General features: G+C 49.5%; 2 protein-coding genes across 2 annotated transcripts in view; one reads left to right on the top strand and one right to left on the bottom strand.

Annotated features, from left to right (window-relative positions):
* PLCL2 (phospholipase C like 2) overlaps positions 1-18,664 on the bottom strand; it is a 212,366-nt gene extending 193,702 nt beyond the window's left edge. The window contains exons 1-2 of the mRNA XM_061427830.1: positions 18,559-18,664; positions 17,317-17,836 (exon numbers count right to left, since the gene is read on the bottom strand). Coding sequence (XP_061283814.1) covers positions 17,317-17,616 — 300 coding nt within the window. The 5' untranslated portion in view covers positions 17,617-17,836; positions 18,559-18,664. The remainder of the gene's footprint in view (positions 1-17,316; positions 17,837-18,558) is intronic.
* On the top strand, positions 17,768-18,832 carry LOC133253005 (collagen alpha-1(I) chain-like). The gene has a single exon (XM_061426137.1). The coding sequence runs from the start codon at positions 17,768-17,770 to the stop codon at positions 18,830-18,832; it is 1,065 nt and encodes a 354-aa protein (XP_061282121.1).
* Positions 18,833-19,453: the final 621 nt, after the last annotated feature.

Genomic DNA, 19,453 nt, shown 5'->3' with positions numbered 1-19,453 from the left:
AGATCCCACGTGCCATGGAGCAACTAAGCCCGTGTGCCCCAACTACTGAACCTGCGCTCTCAGGCCGGGGAGCCGCGACTACTGAACCCACATGCGGCCACTGCTGAAGCCTGTGGGCCCTGAGCCTGTGCTCAGCAGCGAGAGAAGTCCCCGCGGTGAGCAGCCTGGGCCCTACACCAGGAGAAGCCACCCCGCGCTGCTACTGGAGGGGCCCCACCCACCAAAAGCCCTAGAAAAGAACCTCAGGCAGCGACAGAGACCCAGCACAGCCAAAAACAAGTCAGATTTTAAAAACAAAAAAGGCAATACTTTCTTCCCTTACAGAGAAGATGGGTAAGATCTGGCTAATTCCACCAGAAGAAAGAAAACCCCTGCAATTCTTAGCCTGATAAATATTAGCGAGTTCTAAACTTTCACAGAAAGATTGTAGGCTTTTTTCCCCAAAGAAGGTTATAGCTCATTTCCACTTTCCCTCCTCATTTACAAATGAGTAAATAAAGCTACGATCAGAGGTGTGCTAATTAGATAGACATACGCGGGTCCCAACCACGCTCGGGAGGGCTTGAGAACACCTCTCTGCTGCAGATCGTGGACCCTCCAGAGGAAGGGGTCTCCAAAGACTAAGGCTTCTCACATTGCATCTCTTCCTCAGGGCCCACTGAGGGCAAGGGGACTCAAGCTTCTCTTCCGGAATATCCACGCACGTTAGTTTGGAAGAGGGAAAAGACTGACCTACACGGACAAGCATGAAGGGCGGTGGTCAGCTGACAGGGCGGTCAAGTCCCAAAGAGAGCGCATCATCAAGTCATGAAGGCCACAGATCCGTAACACTGATCTCTTCACATCACTGCTCTGCAGTCAACAAATGAGAGTTTGCAGATGTTTGGGGAGTTCGGTGGCCATTTCTCCTGACCACAAGGAAGAGGCTACAGCCTTCAGGAAGGAGGCCTTCGCCCAAAGGTCACCCAGCCCCACTCTTGGCCCACCACCGTGCATCACTGAAGCGTCACCAGCAGAAATTAGCCGCACAGACAGACAACTGTCTTCAAGGTTCGACGTACAATCTTCCACCAACAAACAGCGTTTTTACTACGTGTTGCCCCCTGGGGTGGTTAAAGGAAACGCGAGACCTCATTTCAGCAAAGTTTGAAATGTGCAGTCGGCTCTCTCTAGAAACAGTGACCATGCCTCAGTCAAATGCATTCTTTCAAAAAACAGTCTCCCTGCAGAGGTTCTTCTTCCATAACACAGAATGCCAGGGTACTCAGAGCTCTCCTCTTGCGAGGGATGGCAAAGGGCCTAGAAAGGAACCAGGAGACAGGAGCTGCACGGTGATGATCAGTCCAGGTAGACGGAGGCTCCAAGGAAGGAACCCTGGGTCTTTCTGGCACTGATGCAACCTGCGCCTTTATCTGGATCCAAAGTACATTCACAGGGTACAGTGATTGGCACGCAGGGCAGACCGTCATTTTCACATGTAAGTTGGTTTTTCCAGATTTGACCTGACGAAGCAAAGTATCATCAGTGTGTTCTATATTCCCTCGGAAAAAGGCAGCTCAACTCCTTGAAGGAGAAGCTCCGCTGAGGCAGCTGAAGGCTCGACCCCACCCCTGCTCCCCACCAGCCACTGGACCACCAACTGCCTGTCACCAGCACGATTCTGGGGCTGCTTGCTCGCTCGTACCTAACAGAGCCCAAGAGTCCAAGACCCAACACAGGAGAAAGGATCCAGCGTTTCTTAACCCTGGCCACACTCTAAAATCTCCCAGGGTGCCTTAGGAAAACCCTGGAAATTCTGATTTAATTGTTTTGGAGTGGATCTGCACATTAGCATGTTTTAGAATCCTGGTTAATTCAGTGTCCTAAGAATTCCAGCGGGACCCATTTGAAAAGCTAGTGCTTTCCCAACCTGAAGGAACATTTTGATAGGACAAGATATTAATAAATGCCAGCAGAGCCAAAACTCTGTGACCCCAGGTAGGTTGCTCTTCGGTGGTCAACCCCAAATTCTCGCTTTCGTCTATGACCTTGGATAACTTATTTCTGTTGGTTCACTGCTTTTGAGATCAAAAGTGCTCTCGAGAAAACTCTTACGCGGAACAGGTGCTCCACAGATGAGCGCTTCTCCAGGTTTTGCGCGAATAGCACGGTTTCGAATATCAAACCTGTCGAGCGCACCCGAAGGCATGGAAACACGCAGAATCACACCAAGGCAATCATCAAAACCCGCAGCGACCACAACAGTGCAGGAGGACAGCAGTGCCCGAGAGGCTGCCCCCTTCCCCAGGCCCAGCTCCCGGTTTGTTCCCAATGCAGCTCGGGAAGGATCCCACCTGAGTGCTGTTTCTCAGTGGGTTCCCGCCTGCCCTCCACGGCATCACGCAGCTCAGGCTTCCGCCAGGTCACGCCACAGCCTGAGTGACCCTCCGCAGCCAAAAGCTGGTTTCCACGTTTATCAACAAGACAGCCAGAGACTATGAAAGGCACCATCCTAAATAGTGCGGGGTGAAGCAACCTATATGTATTTGACTTTGATCAATATTCACAATTGTGCAAATCAACTTATGTGTTGATTTGCAGAAAATCAACCACCAGAAAAATTTAGAGGCATATACAGTTCATCGGATTTTCACAAAATGGAACCTTCACTCTCAGACCCAGCAACCAAACAACTGACGGCCAGAAGCCCCTGGGGTCCCGCCTGCCAGTCGTGAGCCTTAAACGGGACCATTATGACGACTTCCAGGCTTTTCAGGTGGCTCAGGGTTAAAGAACCCCCCTGCCAAGGCAGAAGACGCAAGAGTTCGAAGCAAAGTTCAGTCCCTGGATGGGGAAGATCCCCTGGGGAAGGAAATGACAACCCACTCCAGGACTCTTGCCCGAAAATTCCCAGGGACGAAGAAGCATGGTAGGCTACAGTCTATGGTGTCACAGAGAGTCAGACACGACTGAGCGACTGAGCACGCACGCATTAAGACTTCCATCACACCACAAATGAGTTTGGCTGTCTCTGGACTCTACATAAATGCTGCCGCTGCTAAGTCGCTTCAGTCGTGTCCGACTCTGTGCAACCCCATAGACGGCAGCCGACCAGGCTCCCCCGTCCCTGGGATGCTCCAGGCAAGAACACCGGAGTGGGGTGCCATTTCCTTGCATCCTTTTGCGTCTGGCCTCTTTCCTTCAACGTTATCTCGAGGGGTGAGAGTGCAGTCATCGGCTCTTTCTGCCCTCCCTGTCTGTCTCTTTCTTCGTAGTTTTCCATGGTGTGATATGCTTATTTCACAGGACGAGCATCTGGGTTGGTTCCAGTTTGTGGCTGCTATGGCTAATGCTGCTACAAACATTCTTATACGTGTCTTTTGATACCCAAATGAACTAACCATCTGCTGGGTATACCCTAGTGAGAAAGACAGGGTGGTATGAACAAACGAATAGGCGAACAGACCAACCTAACAAGACAGACTCAGAACAAACCCACACATATAAGTGTTTTGCTATATGACAACAGGCTGATGCAATGAAATGGGGGAAAATGGTATTTTCAAATAAATGGTGCTGGATAAATTAACTGCATGCTTATATGGAAAGAAAACTCTTGACCCCCACCCACCTCATACCATAAAAAAAATAAATTCCAGATAGATTGGAGATCTAAATTTGAAAAATAAATTTTCTAGAAGTTAAATAGATGAATATCTTCATGGTCTTAAATATCTTAAATAGAACACACCAAAAAAATGACAACCACAAAGGAAAATGCTGATAAACTGGATTTCACTAGAATTAAGAACTATTATTCATTAAGAGGGGCTTCCGTGGTGGCTCAGGTGGTAAAGAATCTGCCCGCAATGTGGGAGACCCAGGTTCAATCCCTGGACAATACGATCCCTGGAGAAGGGAATGGCAACCCACTCCAGTATTCTTGCCTGGAGAATTCCATGGACAGAGGAGCCCGGGAGGCTACAGTCCATGGGACTGCAAAGGGTCAGACACTACTGAGCAACCGACATTCATTAAGAAGAATCCCTTAAGACAGTGAAAAGAAAAGTCACACACTAGAAGAAATGTTCAATATACATATGACACAAAAGGCACAGCCAGGAAATGTAAAGAAGCCCTACAAATCAATTCATTAAAATACAAAAACCCAATTTTTTAATATATGCAAAAGACTTGAATAGACGTTTTACAAAGCAAAATATACTAATGGCCAAGAAAACATGAAAAGTTACTCAACATCATTCGTCATCAGGGAAATGCAACCTAAAGGCCGGTGAACAAAAATTAACGCAGAATGGATCAGAGACCTAAATGGAGACCTGACCCTATAAAACTCCTAGAGGAAAACACAGGCAAAACACTCTTTGCGTAAATCCTAGTGATATCTGTTTTGATCCACCCCCTAGAGTGATGAAAAGTAAAGCGAATGTAAACAGACAGGATCTGATTAAACTTAAAGGGGTGCATAGCAAGGGAAACCATAAACAATAAAAAGATAACCCTCAGAACGGGACAAAGCATGCACATACAAAGCATCCCACAGGAACTAATCTCCAAAATACACAAACAGCTCATGCAGCTCCATACCAAAAAAACAAATAACCCAGTCAAAAAATGGGGGGAAGACCTATACAGACATTTCTCCAAAGGACACACAAATGGCCAACGAACACACAAAAAAATGCTCACCGTGTCTCATTATTAGAGAAAGGAATGCAATCACAACTGTAAGGAGGTATCGCCTCACACCAGTCAGAAAGGCCATTATCCAAACATCTACAAACCATCCATGCCAGAATGGGTGTGGAGAAAAAGGAAGCCTCCTACACTGTTGGGGAGAATGTACATTGGTGCAGCCTCTATGGAGAGCGGGATGGAGGCTCCTCAAAAAAAAATTAAAACTAGAACCACCACATGACCCAGCAGCCTCACTCCTGGGCATACACCCAGAGAAAACCGTCATTCCAAAAGGCACATGCACCCCACTGATCACTGCAGCCAGGACCTGGAAGCAGCCTGAACGTCCACCAACAGAGGAACGGACGGAGAAGATTTGCCACACATTTGCAATGGAACATTACTCAGCCATGCAAAGGAATGAAACAGTGCCATTTGTGCAGATGTGCAGAGACCTGGGGGCGTCATACAGTAACAGAGAGAAAAGCAAGCACCGTAAAAAATCGCTTGTACGTGGAATCTAGAAAAATGGTACAGGTGATCTTATTCACGAAGCAGAAACAGAGACACAGAGGTAGAGAACCAACTCATGGATGCCAAGGAGGGAAATGAGGGTGGGATGAATTGGGAGATTGGAACTGACATATACACACTGCTATGAATACCACAGACAGCCACTGAGGACCCATGGCACAGCACGGGCTCTCTGCTCAGTGCTCTGCAGTGACCCAGATGGGAAGGAAGTCTAAGAACAAGAGGAGATGCATGTATGATACACACAGGACTGACTGACACGGCTAGAGCAGCTACACTCCTACAAAAATTGAAATAAAGATTAATAACTAAAACTATCAAACCCTTCAGAAAAAAGAATGAGTACCAGACTACAATATCCCTTTGAGGAATAGCTTCTAAAATAAAGTGTATTTATTTAAAAGATACTAAAGGCCATTGTGAGATACCATTGCATAACCATCACAGGTACAATTTAAAAACAGCAAAACCACTAACAATGCCAAGAACCAGGAGGCGTTCAGAGCAATTAGAACTCACATAACCCGATAGGCGTGTCAACTGATTTTGTCAGGAAAACCACATGATAATATTTATTGAAGCGGAATATACACATATTCTATGACATAGCAACTCAACTTCCAATATCATTTTAAAGTACAGAAAATACATTTATGGGAATATACATAAGCCAGAGAAAGCCTTCAAAGAACCTGTAAATCTCTTTCAACAAACCACCAAAAACCCCAAAGACAAACAAATCCTTTAAACCCATATTATATCAGGAATTCTATCAGCTCCAATATGAAAACCTCCAAATAATTCTATTCATATTTCATATAATCTATTAGCATGGATTAATAGAAATAAAAGCCTAAGCAACTCACTGTATTTCCTCCAAGAACAAACATTAAACCATTTTAACTATTAGAAAAATTACATCTCCTTATGCCCACAGGATATCAGAGCTTAGAAGGAAGATAAAAAAATCACAAGTAGCAGGGAACCATATGGAGAGAGTCACAGAGCTTGTGATTCTAATGGTAGCTGCAAACGAGGTCACTTATCCCTCCGTGGCCACACTAATTGGTCAAAAGCAACAGAAGCCTCCTCAGCAACCTCCATAAAAGCAGGCTGCCCCAGCCTGGGCACTTTCAGTTTAGAGCACAGACACCTGCTACCCATCAGTCTCTGACGAGACAGCACGCGAGCCGACCAGCACTACGCGGTTCGGCTTGCTCTCATCTCTCCTATTTATAAACAGAGCCTTCAGAGTATATGCATGCGCGAGTGCAGCATGTGTACACACACAGCTATCTATAGCAAAAAAACAAATTCTCAAAGGTAGCTGTTTGGAAGACCATATCTCGTGCTATTAATACTCACATACTGCAGTATTACATAACAAATTTTTTTCCAATTCTGTTATGCTAATATGCAAATAGATGAACTCAACCATAGCTAGAAGCTAAATGTACTGATCAGTATGGCCTTGTGTGTCTCTAACTACAAAAGAATTTTACATGATCTCTTTCTGCTCTAAAAATCCCATGAATCTACATTATTAATCACTTTTAAATCCAGCTGCTCAGTTTCCGGGGTGGTAATATCCACTATTCCCAAATCCGTATATTCACTGTACTCCAAGAAGATGCCTGAATACTGAATTCACAGCAAGGAAGGTGCTGAAGACATATTCTGTAATTTTATAATTACTTGACAATTCCAAAACAATAGTAGGGACAGATGTCACCAGAAAAAAACTCACCTAAAAACAAATAGTTACTATTATCTGCTTTACCTTCCAGGACCCTAAAAACTGTAAGTCAAATTTGTAAAAGGAAAAAAAAAGGAAATGATCCCCTTCTATTAAGCTTTGAAATCCATCAAAGGAGAGCAGAGAGAACAAAACTCTGGTTTGCAGATCAGACACAACCCTGTGGTGAGGAGGACTGGACGATGGCTACGGCCTTTTATTGGTTAGTCCACGCTGGCTTCATCTCAAGATTCAGCCACAAGAGGTCCAGCTGTTTTAATTAAAAATCAGCCGTATATTCTAGGACTGGTAGAAATGACTGATTGAGGAACCCGAACAGCTTGGACAAACAGGAAAACAAGGGAAAAGTCAAGTCTACATTACAGAAGAGGAAGGGGAAAGAGGGTGAAAAAGCAGGCAGAGCGTGCGCCTCCAAGTCCATCGCGTGGTCTGGGCGTCGGCTCAGCCCCGCAAGCTCGTCATCTTGCCTGGAAATCCTCACAACTTGAGGAACAGGCTTCCTTGTGCGTAAAAAGGGACCAACAACCGCTCCCCGCACGAGGAGGGGCGACTTGCGCGAGACGAGTGAGGGTCCTGGTGCCTCACCCTCACCAGTCCTTGAGTTGCAGGGAAAGGTTGCATGGCAGGTAGAAATGCAATGAAAAGGTAGCATGCTCACGTCACGGTAGCAGCACGTGACGTGCTCACGTCACGGTAGCAGCACGTGACGTGCTCACGTCACGGTAGCAGCACGTGACGTGCTCACGTCACGGTAGCAGCACGTGACGTGCTCACGTCACGGTAGCAGCATGTGACACAATACGCTGAGGGAGTCAAGGTTCTGCCCATGCAACGCTGCCTGTCAGTACGCTGTATTCTTTCTGCATTTTCTTTTTTATTATTAATGCTTTACAGCAAGCACTTTCAATGAATATCTTTGAACAACCCAATAACAATGGCGATGAAAGTTTAAGTAATTTAGTTCTTTAACAAAAACCAAAAATATCAACGAAACCAAATACCAAAAACTGTATTTAAATGCCTTAACAAACGGTAAAGCTCTCCCGCCATGCTTTTTAAACTCTGTGAGCAGAACGTAAGACCAAAGAAAATTTCAAAGATCTTATTTCAGGGGCACAAAAGGAACAGATCGTTTACATTAACATCTTGCAGAACAGTTCTGGAACCAACCAAATTCCTGGATCCAACTTAAATAAATGAAGGTACTTCCATTCCATTCGCTTGTTTCCAAAATTATGTATATGAAATAAACTTATTTGAAATACATAGCCCACGGAGTTTTATATTCCAATCAAAACCAGGTGGAGCTACATCTAAACAACATCTTCATCCAACTCCCAAGGTAAGTCACGTCATTTGTGCCCACTTATTCACCCATGCACACGTTCGCTGAAAAACATATACTTAAATACGTGCTTTCCACAAGACATTAAACTAAATGTCTTCATAAACTCAAGTGAATAAGGTGAGGTGACCCATACATAAAGCATCAGCATACAGGCAGAGGGCAGATGGGAAGCAGAGAAGGAAACAGTCCATCTAGAGTGATGGGTGACCGAGCCAAGCCCTAGGGAAGAATTAGAGCTGAGAAGGGAGAGGCCAGGGCAGGCTAGTTCAGGCACAGAGCGCTGTTTCCTGGGGCTTTAACACGGCTGTTGCAAAGGGCTCCTGAGAAGCAGATAAGGAGGGCGGCCACCTTATTTACCATCCAAGCTGGGACCCCTTTGAGAGCAGAAGGAGGCACTCTTAACAACTTCGTCAGGACAAAAGGTGTAAAATCCACACTGTCCTGGGCAAACCAAGACACGTGGGAGCTTGTCTTGATAAAACTAATGTCCAGTGCCCTCTGACGTTTGAAGTGGAGCTTCTTAGGTATGTGCTCCGTTATAATGATGTATCAAGATTTCCAAAGGCGCCGAAACAGAAGTCACTCGTGAAGCATCTTGAGGATAAGTCTGCGAAGTTTATTGGGGTACATTCTTTCTATCTCAACATATAAAGCTTTCAAAATGGAGATGGCAGTGTTGGTGATCTCCATTTCAAAGGAAGCCAAATGAGTTTGCGCATCTCAGGATCAACTCTAAGCAACAGAAACTAACAATCAGAAAAACAAACATATGGGGGGACTGCTTATTGAGTGTTTATTACTGGCCACATGCTTCTGTGAATATTTCACGTACATCATCTCATTCAATCTCCATGACAACAGTTCGGGGGGAATTTCTTTATCTCTATTTTAGAGATGGATTAAGTAGACACACAGACTTAAATATCTTGCCCAAGGCCAACAGGAAGAGGGAGCCAGAATCTGATCCAAGCACCGAACTTCGCACCCTCTAGTTTCCCGCCAGTATTCTGCCCCCCAAATAATGTGGACATTCAATGTGCGTCCTGAGGACAGATCAAGACCCTCGGGATACAGGCGTACCTTGGAGATATTCTGAGTTTGTTCCAGACCACCTCGATAAAGTGAATATCACAATAAAGAGAGTTACAGGAATCTTTTGGTTCCCAGCGCATACAGAAGCTATGTTTATGCTATTCTGTAGACTATTAAGTGGGCAAAAGGATTGTGTCTTAAAAAATATGTACATACCTTCATTTTAAAATACGTTATTGGTTTAAAAACAAAAGCTTAACCATCATCTGAGCCCTCAGTGAGCTGTAATTTTTTTGCTGGTGGAGGGTCTTGCCTCAGCGTTGATGGCCAAAGGCTAGGGTGGCTGTGGCAATGTCTTAAAACAAGACACAATGCAGTCTGCCACATCAATTGACTCTCCCTTTCATGAACAATTTCTCGGTAGCATACAATGCTGTTGGATAATATTTTACCCACACAGAACTTCTTTCAAAATTGCATTCACTCTTCTCAAACTCTGTTGCTGCTTTATCAGCTAAGTTTATGTGATACTCTAAGTCCTTTGTCATTTCAACAACCTTCACAGCATCTTCACTGGGACTAGATTCCATTTTAAGAAACTACTTTCTCTGCTCATCCATAAGAAGCAACTCCACATCCATTCAAGTTTGATCATGAGATTTCAGCAATTCAGACTCCATTTCTAATTCCAGTTCTCTTGCTGTTTCTACCACATCTGCAATTCCTTTCTCCACTGACGTCTTGAACCCTGCAAAGTCTTCCCTGAGGGTTCCAATCAACTTCCTCCAAACTCCTGTTAATGTTGGTATTTGAACCCATGAATCCCATAAATCATGAGTGTCCTTCATGACATCTAGAATGGTGAATCTTTTCCAGAAGGTTTTCTGTTGACTTTGCCCAGATCCATCAAGAGGGATCACTCTCTATGGCAGTGATAGCCTTAGGAAATGCATTTCGTAAACAATAAAGCTTGAGGGCTGAAGTTACTCCTTGGTCTCTGGGCTGCAGGATGGATGTTGTGTTGACAAGTGTGCAACATGAATCTGACTGCACATCTCCCGCAGAGCTCTTGGGTAACCAGATGCGTTGTCAATAAACAGTCATGTTTAGAAAGGAATCTTTTCTCCTGAGCAGTAGGTCTCAACAGTGGACACAAAATATTCAGTAAACCGTGTTAGAAGCAGACGTACTGTCACCCAAGCTTTGTTACTCCATTTACAGGCAGGAGATTCAGCATCATCCTTAAGGGCCCCAGGACGTCAGGAATGGTAAATGAGCACTGGCTTCAACACAGAGTCACCAGCGGCATTAGCCCTTAGTAAGAGTCGGCCTGTCCTTTGAAACTCTGAAGCCAGGCAATGACTTCCCTCTAGCGATGACAGTCCCAGAGGACATCTTCTTCTAATACACAGCTGTTTCATCCACACTGAACATCTGTGGCTTAGTGTATCCACCTGCTTGAATTACCTGAGCTGGATCTTTGGGAGAACTTGCTGCTACTCCTTATACTCTGAGGCCACAGAGACGGCGTCTTTCCCTACACCTCAGGGCTTCAACCTTTTCTCCGGCAGCTTCCTCACCTCTCTCAGCCTTCCCAGAACTGAAGAGCGTTAGGATCCTTCTCTGGATGTGGCTCTGCATTAAGGGGATGTGGTGGCTGGTTGGGTTTTCTCTCTGGACCACTCAGACCTTCTCCACACCAGCAAGAAGGCTGTTTCGCTTTATCCTTCGTGTGTTCACCGAGGCAGCCCTTCTAATTTCCTTCAAGAACTTTTCCTTTGCATTCATTCACAACTTGAGTGCACCGGGCTTACCTGCTGGCTTGTCTGGGCTTTTTGATATGCCTTTCTCACTAAGCTGAATCATTTCCAGCTTTTGATTTAGGGTGCGAGATGTGTGACTCTGCCTTTCAGTTGAACCATTAGCGGACACTGCAGGCCTACTAACCGGCCTAACGTCAGTCTTGCTGTGTCTCAGGGAAGAGAGAAGCCCAAGGGGAGGGAGAGAGAAGAGTCAGGACACACACACACACAGCCCACACACAGAACACACACACAACACGGGTTAGGTTCACCATCTAATGTGGGCGCAGAGTGCGATGCCCCAAAACAATTACAATGGCAACATCAAAAACCACTGCTCACCGATCACCGCGGCAAATATAATAATAATGAATCTTTTAAACTACTGTGAGAATTACCAAAATGGGACACAGAGACACAAAATGAGCAAATGCGGTTGGAAAAACGGTGCTGAAAGACTTGCTGGACGCAGGGCTGCCGGAAACCTTCACACTGTAAGAAGTGTCCTGCCCGTGACGCGCCATCAAGCGAAGCACAGCAAAAGCTGGTCTGCCTGTCCAGCCCGCTGAGACTCCCACCTAGAACAGGTCTGGCCTAAGTCCCCTGCCGCGGGACCCGGCACCAGAGGCCGGCAAGGCATCCCAGCCGCCCTGCTCTGCCCCTTGAGACAGGTGGGTGCCCGCGTCCTGCCAGCAGACTGGCCCGCTCACACAACTGGAGCTCAGTGCAAGTCACTCCATGCTCTGAGTCCCCTTAAGGGATGGAATTATTCTGACACAAGGGAAACAGGTCCTACTGACACCCCTCTGGGGGTTCTGACTTGGAGTCAGTACGCACACCCGTGTCAGGCACCACACCCTCGACTCACCGTTATCAACAGGAAGATGCTCGCCAGGCCGTGTGCACGGCTTAGATCCTGAGGCTGACTGGTAAAAATATCTGAATACGCCCTGTACACCAGCATCCATTCATTTGAAATAAAAAGAAAATAGTTAAACTCATCCGGAGGTCTGGTAGACAAGCAAATAATAACAGCCAAAGGTTATCATTAGTAAGGAACACAGCATCTCTTCTTGGATACAAAGGTGTAAGATAAGCGTCTGAAGGGAAAACGTGAATGTTCACACTCCACTTATACCTGCCTTTGGGCTACAGATAGCACTGCCCTATTGTGTCAAATTCTGAGGCAAGGGGAACTTGAGCATTAAAAAAAGCAAAAGCAAAAGCGAAAAAGAACAGTCTCGTTTAGACCCCTTGCAGAGCACAGAGAACTATAAAAGGAACTGAACAGATTCTGGGAGAGAGCATTCTAAGAAACTCACTTGAGAGGCCAAAAGCAGCAATTAAAGAAAACCAGACAGTTTCCTGTCGGTTGTGTCTCTGGACCTGGCGAGAAGCACCAGGCGGCCAGCACAAGTGTTTGGAGGCGAGGCTGGGAGACAGGGCAGGCAGGTAGCAGAGGGGGCAAGCAATTGTGAGTGTCTGAAAAGGAACACCCCCTGACGCCTTCTGAAACTGAACTCTGAACCGCGCTAGAGGCTCTGAGTGGCTGAGCCAGGCGCGCCGCCTCCCAGCAGCCAGGGAGCCGGGCCAGGCTCATCGGACAAGGGGAGGCTCACTGATTGGCCATCAGATGGTTCTGACCTAAACGACCCCGGCGGCCTGTCTACAGACAAACCCACCTTGTGACTCAGTTACTGTGGGCTGAATGTTCATGACACACCCACAGGCTTGCTGGGTGGTGCTGTCTCCCCCAGCAGTCTCTCCCGCTCCTGGGGGCCCCCATTCAGACAAAAAAAAAAACCTCTAAAATCAAATGGAGATACTACTTTTTCAGATGAAATTCAGAAAACAGGGTTACTGAGTGCTGGCTTTCTAGGCAGAACGGAGAAATATAGCCCAGGTTTTGCCTGCACAGAGTCTAGTTTATTTAAACCATAAGGTACATTTTAAATATTTTGTTTAAATATGCATAATAGATGTGAAAAGCCTTCCCACGCTGGGGGCTCGGCATCAAGCTGTGGGGAATCCATGTTCGCGCCAAGTTAGTGTGAGTTTCTCCTACACACCGTGACACTCTAATGGGGCAACCAGCGATACGAGGGGAGCTGCACTGCCTCCTGGACAAGGCCAAAGCTTTGGACCCAGTGAAACCGGAGGCTCTGGACTAGACGGCTGGCTGGCTACGCTATCTGTCAACTTCTTCTGACAGCAGAAACTGACATTCCTTCCTCCCCTGCAGAATCCCCCACATTTAAAGGGGAAAAATCAAGTCTGGTGTTCCCAAACCAATACTACCTTAACTACACAAAACAGGTAACACCGCCAGCGTAACCTGCAGCCATGCCCACGGAGTCCAACAGTCAGCGCCAGCACCGCGGGCAGGCAGCGACCCCCGAACGCGGGTTTCCTCCAGCCCCCATGGTGGGAGCAAGGCCAGGCCACAGAATGCAGCTGGACACTCCTCATGTGTTTTGCCCATATGAATAGTGTTTCAGAAACAGTGGCTGCTATCATCACTTTTAAATACCTGAATAGTATAATGGCTACATTTCCAACTTATTTTTACCAATACCCTAATCAGTACCCGCTGTGGTCTGAGGACAGGGCAGGAGAAGGCTTACAAAGAGACTGGGAGAACCGTGTGCGGCGACAGAATTGCTCCAGATCTGGGTTGTGGCGGCCGCTACATGAGCGTGTGATGGTCGAACTGCACGCGACTAGGCGGTAGTGAGAGTGAATTTTACTTTATGCAAATCAGCAAGATTTTTGACGTGCCATCCAAAATATTTAATTAGTTTTGATTAAAGTAAACCACCCAAACTAATGGACATTTAAACTTCATTTATTTCAAAACTTAAAAAAAAAATCTAAGGCTTAAAATGCCACTTCATATTTTTAGATCAAACTCTAGAATTAAAGGATGGAGCTATTTGTTTAAAAAAAAAAGAATGCCATCTGAACAATTAACCAAATTAATTGTTTCAAAATAAAGCGTGGATTGTAGTGAATGGTGTGATGAAATACGGAAAGAGAAAATGAAAGTGATGTTTTCGTTTACTAGACGACTTAGGATGACAAATATAATGACTTCTCCCCTAAAAATCCAGCAGTGCACCTTTGCAAAAAATCTAAAAAAGTGTAATATTATTTTCAACCAGCTAAGGAAAAGTAGAAAAGTCTGGTGATGAGTTCCATGATTTATTTTTCTTCACAAGGTACTTGAAAGGTCCTACCAGGCTGCTCACTCTGAATTTCCACCAACACTCTTATCATAAGCAAGGAGCTCTCTTAGTAGGAATCTGTGCATCTATTTTGGCATAAAATGTAGTTTTGTAACAATTTCTTTCTCAACACCATATTTACAAAACAGATGGAGTTCCAAAGAAATAATTTTAAATAAGGAATACCATTCTGGTCAGCCTTCAGCGGATTACTGCATATGTCCAGCACTCAGCAACAGTCCCCTCCACTGCCCACTGTTTATCCCATTTCCGCTGTTATTCCTCTCTCTGACTTGGGGGTCCCCACCTAAGAGGAAGGTCAAGACTGCAAGGCATTAGATGGAAGCCAGGAAGCAGGCACAGCCCAGCACTGCGACGAGCGCACCCAGCTGCACGCCTCTGCTCAGGAGTGAGCACCCAGACCCCGTGCCATTCCCTCAAGCCCCATCGTCGCCAGGCCCACTAAGGTATCACTGCCTCTCCACTCCACCTGCCTGCATCCATCCTGCTGTTCTAGAGACCAAGGAGAGACCACCGCTGCTTCACACGGGCTCCTGCTAAGCTGCTTATTACCTGTTTAACAAAAGTGAAATGTAATTCCGCCATTCATGTGACAAAAACATCTGGGCACTATCTGCTGCTTTATGAAATTTGGTATTAAAGTAAAAGATCTCTTTAGTCTATTAGGCTGCCGTGTCTTTAGGAAAACGCCACGCTAAATTTCTAAAAGCTGGATCCTTCAAGACGCCAACTGAAAGGCAGTAGATACTGAGTAATTACCTGTTTAAATATAGCATACCCCTGCCCTCCAATCCAGGCTTGAGCAACTTTCAACACTACTTCCATAGTCTTAAAGGGTATTAAGAAAATGCACATTGAAAGTGGAGGCAAGAAAAAGGAGTCAATTGGGGAGACAGAGGACAATAAATAAGACAAGACTGGGAAATTCCAACCAGCCATTTTAGAAATTAAAAGAACTTAGAAAAAACATATACTTCCTTGCCATTTCTCCATTCATTCAGGAAGCAATATACTGAACCCCTAACTTCCTCACAATGTATGTCTAGGGATACACCTGAGAACAAGGGAACAGCTGCCCTCAACAGAAAGAAGAAAATGATGAAGATACCTGGGTAAGTTTCAAAATTCCATTGATTTCTGAGTAATTAATCAGTTCCCCATGTGCTTCTAGAATCTTCAAGGAAAAAATGGTATCTACCAACAAGTTCTCAATTCCACATATCAGAAATGTTGGCAAACCATCCTTCCTAGTCTCCCATGAATGTAAAATTAAAACAGATGCTGCTATAATTAAATAAGTTACACTGTGAACCCCACTGCAGACACCAATAAAATGTGAATTTATTTATTTTTTTTTTTTTGAAGTGCAAACACAGGCCCTCCAAAAAAAATTGAGGCAGAGGCGTTAAGATGAGCTTGCACCTTCTCTGGAATTTCCACCTCAGACTTCATTACCACCACAAAGCAAAATCACCACAAGTTATCTAGTAACCAATAAAAACAGATATGACCCATAACTCTGTCAATGGGACTGATTCCCACGCATGGCTGAGAGCAACTCCCACGGCAACATAAGTGGCAGAGTAAAAGAAAATACAAGTCACCAAGAGCTGGGTACGTGTGCAGCGATAGCCTGCTCTGCTTTCCTTAGTTCAACTCTAAACACCTCCTGCAGATGGTCCATGAACTTGACCTTTAAGCCCTTCAGCCCTGCCCTTTCTCAGAGGTGAACTGGGCAAAAGATGACAAAGCGAAAAGCAGTTTCACAACTGCCTGTTACATGGAATTGCAAGGTGCTGTATTTCACCAGATAAGTACAGAAGCTGATAGCACCGTCGGACACTTGCACGCTCCTCAGAAGGTTCCTGTAGGTCCAGCTAAGTTTCAAACACCCCGAGTGCCAATCCTCTTCACGGGGGCCCGTCCTACCTTCCTTGCCACAGGAAGGGTGGGTGCAGGCCCATCACGGTGCTTTGGTGCTCGCTGTCCCCGTGACCTCTCGGTTTTCAGAAAGCAACGTTTTCATATTTGCTCCAAACTTGAGCAGAAAGAGCTGGTCCTGCCTAAAGGCTCTGATCTGATCAGCTCATGGATCATTTATTTTTTTTCACTTCATGTCTCCAAAAATACGTTTACATTGCAGACCAAAACATAATGTAAGATGAAACCACCACAAACTCAGGAGTTCCTAGCATTACTCCTGGAGTTTAAGAGGCACCAAATGCTGACTTCCTTCTGCCAAATAACACCAGGCAAAAAGATATCAAAACAGCAAACCGCCCAAAAGAACTTCCACAGAACTGGAGGCCTGCCTGCTGCAGCAAGCAAAAGATTAAAACCCTGCAGGACTGTAATCTCCCAGAGCTTCTGACCCTAAGAAAGCTGAAAGGTGCCTGGACCTTCAGAAACCTACTCCATTTCTCTTAAGTTGACCAGGGATTTGTGCACCCTCTGAGTCTCACCGTTGGCAAGAGGCAACTTACAGACCCATCGGGAAAAAAACCCTACTGAAGAATCTCTGTTAGCTTGCCTTCGATTCTTAAGAAAATGTTTTCACATGATCACCAACTGTCTTTAACATACAATGGAGACCGGGCAAGGGGTCTGTTCCACCAGCCAAGGCTGCCCGCTGGCAGAGGGTGCCTGCCGGACAGGTACCGGGCCATCGCTGCAGGCGAGCCCTGCAGAGGTGACAGCCCCGAGTCCCGGGGGACTGAGCACAGCTCCCCTTGCACCCCTCTCCATCCTCCCCAAACGCCATACGCACCGGTCCCCGCTCTGCCGCCCGCAGCGCCGCCGGCGCAGCCCCGGTTCCCGGGAGCTGGGGGCTCCCCCTCCAGCCTCCCAGTCCTGCCGCCCGGGGAAGGACCCCCCCACCTCGGATGGCGGGGGGCGGGCGACGCGCGCCCCTCTCCCACCTACCTTGATGATGCTGCTCCGGCGGGGCAGGCCGCCTGGCTTGCTGTCCCTGGGGAGCGGGCAGGCGGCCGGGCCGGGGGCCGCGGCGAGCGCGGGGCCGACCCGGGCTTCGCCCCCGGGCGCGCCGAGGCTGCAGTCTCCGTTGGAGACCCCGGCGCTGTCACAGCGCGCCCGCCCGGGCCCGGGCCGCCCGCCGCCGCCGCCCTCCCCGGCCCCGGCCCGCAGGGCGCCCTTGGCCGCCAGGACCGGGCCCGGGGAGGAGGGCAGGGCCCCGCCGGCGGCCCCCCGGCCGCGCTCCGCCATGGGCGCCCCGCGACCCGCCAGCACAAAGCCGCGTCCCCGCGTCCCCGCGTCCCCGCCGCCCGGGCCGCGCGGCCCCTCCTCCGCCGCTCCGCCCGCCGCCGCCTCGGCCGCTTCTTCCGCTTCTTCTTTTTTTTTTTTTTTTTTAATTTCGATGTGCTGTCGGCTTCGGGCTCGCCTTGCGCGCGGTCAGAGCCGCGGCGGCGGGACTATCGGAAGGTTCCTGCAGGGGGAGAAGAGAGACGCGGTCAGGCGGCCCGGGGCCCGGGGACACGCCCGGCACACGCGCCGCGGGCAGCGCGCAGCCCGGGGCGACGGGGGAAGGGGCACTGTCCGGGGACGGGGCGCCCTCCCGGGGACGGGGCGCTCTCCGGGGACTGGGCACCATCCAGGGGACGGGGCACCCACCGCGGGGGACACGGGGCACCCACCGCGCGGGATCCACCCGGAGGACGGGGCGCCCTCCAGGGGACGGGGCACCCACCGCGAGGGACACCGGGCACCCACCGCGCGGGACCCACCGCGGGGAACCGGGCGCCCACCCCGGGGACGAGGCGCCCTCCCGGGGGGACGGGGCACCCGGAGCCGGCGCTGCACCCGGTACAGAAACACGACCGGCACACGCGCCGCCGCGGGCGCCAAAAACGCCGCGCGGCCCGGGGGGAAGGGGCGCCCCCCTCGGGCTCGGGGCAGCGGCGGGCGCCCCGACGCGCCCCGGCCACGCGGAGGCTCCTCCCGAGGCCCCCGCGGCCCCGGGCGGGCGGGGGTGTCTCCCCCGACCCCAACCCCCCCGGAGGCTGGCTCGCGCCGGGCCCGCCGGGTACCCCCGGGGTCAGCGCAGGGCGGGCAGGGCGCCCGGGACCAGCCCGCCCCGCCCCCCCCGCCTCCTCGGGGCTCCGCGCCGCCCCCTTTGGGCCGCGGGGACCCTCCGCTCCCCGGACGCACCGCGGCCGCCCGGCTCCTGCTCCAGGTCGCCGCCGTCGCGGCCGCTCCCGCCGGGCCGGCTCATCGGGCCGCGGGGACCTCGCTGCCCAGCAGACGGCGACGGTGGGCGGCTGAGGGTCGACGAAGGCCCCCGGCCCCTCCGGAGCTCTGGCAACCGCCCGTCAGCCGCCGGCGCCCCGAGGGGCCACGAGGGCGCAGGCCACGGGCCTTCTCCTCGGGGCCCCCCCGCGGGCCAGACCCGCTGCGCGTGCAGAAACCAGCTAGGTTCTCCTGAACCGGGCATCTGTGAGCGGGGTCAACCCGTGGCAAGGACGCTGGGGCCGGCGGAGGGGACAGCGAGAGGCGAGAAGCCGGGGACGCGGGCAGAGCCCGGCCCGGGCCCCCAGGGGTTCGTCACATCGTCCGCCCCCAAGCGCCCTCCCTGAGCCGGCCGCCAGGGATGCCCGCTGGTCCGCAGCCCGCGCCCGGGGTCAGCCTCCGCTTTGGGAGAAGAACCCTACTTGGATCGCTAAGCAGGCCCCTCCGGTTCTTCCTTCCTCCTCCCTCCTCCAGTATTTCAGGTCGAGTCAGCAGCGTGAACACCCCAATCTTGTCACTTTTTGTCGCGCCCCCCCCCCCCACTGCGCGCCAACATTCCCCCACACCCCTGCTGTCCACCCTTGGAGCCAAACACCACATCCCTAGCTCGGCGCCCCCCTCTCCACCCCAGACGCCCTGCCCGCATCTTCCAGCCCTCTCCCCGGCTTCTCCAGCGCGTGTGTTTCCTTTTCCGGGAACGCGCTTCCCGCAGGGCGCGAAGGAGAAACTGACCGTCCGCTGGGGGGTGAACTTAAAGACCTTGCTTTCATTAGCATGGTGTAGCCAACTGCCAAGGAGCCTCTGAGGAGGAAAGCAG

The sequence above is a fragment of the Bos javanicus genome, chromosome 1, assembly GCF_032452875.1.
Source record: "Bos javanicus breed banteng chromosome 1, ARS-OSU_banteng_1.0, whole genome shotgun sequence".
NCBI lineage: Eukaryota > Metazoa > Chordata > Mammalia > Artiodactyla > Bovidae > Bos > Bos javanicus.
This window is presented reverse-complemented; position numbering and strand designations above follow the sequence as displayed.